Source organism: Rhodamnia argentea, chromosome 10 (genome assembly GCF_020921035.1).
Source record: "Rhodamnia argentea isolate NSW1041297 chromosome 10, ASM2092103v1, whole genome shotgun sequence".
NCBI classification, from domain to species: Eukaryota; Viridiplantae; Streptophyta; class Magnoliopsida; order Myrtales; family Myrtaceae; genus Rhodamnia; species Rhodamnia argentea.
In genome coordinates this window covers 1,847,237-1,848,997 of record NC_063159.1, presented here as the reverse complement: position 1 = coordinate 1,848,997, position 1,761 = coordinate 1,847,237, and the positions used below count along the sequence as shown (strand labels likewise).

Genomic DNA, 1,761 nt, shown 5'->3' with positions numbered 1-1,761 from the left:
TGCCCCTTGGCCAAAGTGGAAAAATAGATATTTTCCAAAGGTAAATGAGCCATTTCCCATTTTCAGTCAAATTTTATTTATCTCGAACACTTTGGAGCGAACCGCGAAGTACCATACTCCGGATGAGGTAACGTCCAAAATTTAGTTATTGGAAGCTCTGAAGGTCCGACGTCTAATTTCGAAGTCCGATTCGCGATCAATCTCAATTAATTACAATTTCAGCGTATCTCAAACTAACGGGCGGTTTTTAGGAGTTACGCGTATCGACCCGTGATTAATATCATGTTTAAGAATTACTCGAGCCCCGGCGACTTTGGTCATCACGTAATTGCGAGGGTCAATCATTAGTCCCGATGGACACGATCATTAAAAAATAATTTAGTGACGGTCGGAACCCACACGAAGTCAAACGGAATCACCCGTGATCCAAGCATAGGGTATTACCCAATCGTTCCTTAACCATTCTAGGATCAGCATATATTGGTCCAAAATATTCCCTCAAAAATTTTCATGGCCAAAGAATCAATCGATGATCAAGTTCTTAGGTCCACGTACTTGATTTTCCTAGTTAGTCATTCCCATTTGGTTAATCTGCTCAAGATAGATCAATTATGAGTGAGATTTGGCTAAAATACATTAATGAGACATTTCATTCATTCAAAGCTTCGAAAGCGAGTCGGAATACATGATGTCACATAAACGATGCGAGAAAGCACTCAACTTATTGGAAAACAAAGATTAAAAATGATCTAAGACTTTATTGGAGTAAAAAATTTGGAGGAGAATTTTCACCTTTAGACAAGAAGAAAAATCTTATTCTATATACACAGATATTGCTGTGGAAGTTAGAGTAGAGAATATACAAAGGTCATGAAGGCATGAATTGATTACCTGGAGCGGAATAGCCAACTGTGCCTCTTAGGCCAATCGAACTGTTCTGCGTTTGAGAGGCATTTTCCATGAGAAATTTCGCTTGGCCAAAATCACCAACATGTGCGCACAAGTTAACATCTAGAAGGACATTGCTTGGCTTTAAGTCGCAGTGTACTATGTGCACATGGCATTGGTGGTGGAGATAGTCTAGCGCCACAGCCACATCAATTGCGATGTTCAACCATTGGACTATATTCAGCTTTAAGCCTTTCTCTGTAGGACGTAGCCATCTATCCAGGCTCCCATTCGGCATGAACTCAACCACTAATGCTTCAAAATCATTCCCTTGAAAGTCTATGCTCAAGCAAGAAGTGATGATCTTGACAAGACTTCGAAGCCTGATGTTCCTCAATGCTTCATATTCTGCCATGAAGCTCGTCCTAGCTCCGCGTTCGTGGAGTTTGACCACTTTTACGGCCACGAATTGGTTTTTCCTAGTGAGCAGGCCTTTAAAGACGGTACCAAATCTTCCTTACCCTATCAAGTTTTCAGAGGGAAAATCCATCTGTTGCTTTATGGAGTTCCAAATGAGAAAGTTTCAGGTACTGATTTCCTAAAGTGGAGCATGCCGTTTTCTCCTTTGGTGACTTTCTTACCCAAAAGAGAAATATGGAAATGCATCCTAAGGCAAGACTAGGAGGCGTATACTAATCGCTAGTACTTTCGTTAGAGGTGGAGGCTTTCCTTGATTCTTTCTAGTATGACAGGGAGCCAAACGCAGCTCTGAGTTCCTCCACAAAGTTTGCTGTTTCCTTCAACAGAAATTGCACTTAGGTTACCAAAAATTCCTCCGTTCAGTACTTGGCCTTCAAGCATATTGAACGAAAA

At 41.0% G+C, this 1,761-nt stretch overlaps 1 protein-coding gene across 1 annotated transcript; it reads right to left on the bottom strand.

The window, feature by feature from the left end:
- Positions 1–868: 868 nt before the first annotated feature.
- LOC115739875 (probable LRR receptor-like serine/threonine-protein kinase At3g47570) lies at positions 869–1,303 on the bottom strand. Its single transcript, XM_030673167.1, has one exon. It carries the CDS (start codon positions 1,301–1,303, stop codon positions 869–871), a length of 435 nt encoding a protein of 144 aa, XP_030529027.1.
- Positions 1,304–1,761: the final 458 nt, after the last annotated feature.

Coding starts and splice junctions, on each gene's coding strand:
- LOC115739875 (XM_030673167.1), bottom strand. CDS start 1,303: ATGGCAGAATATGAAGCATTGAGGAACATCAGGCTTCGAAGTCTTGTC.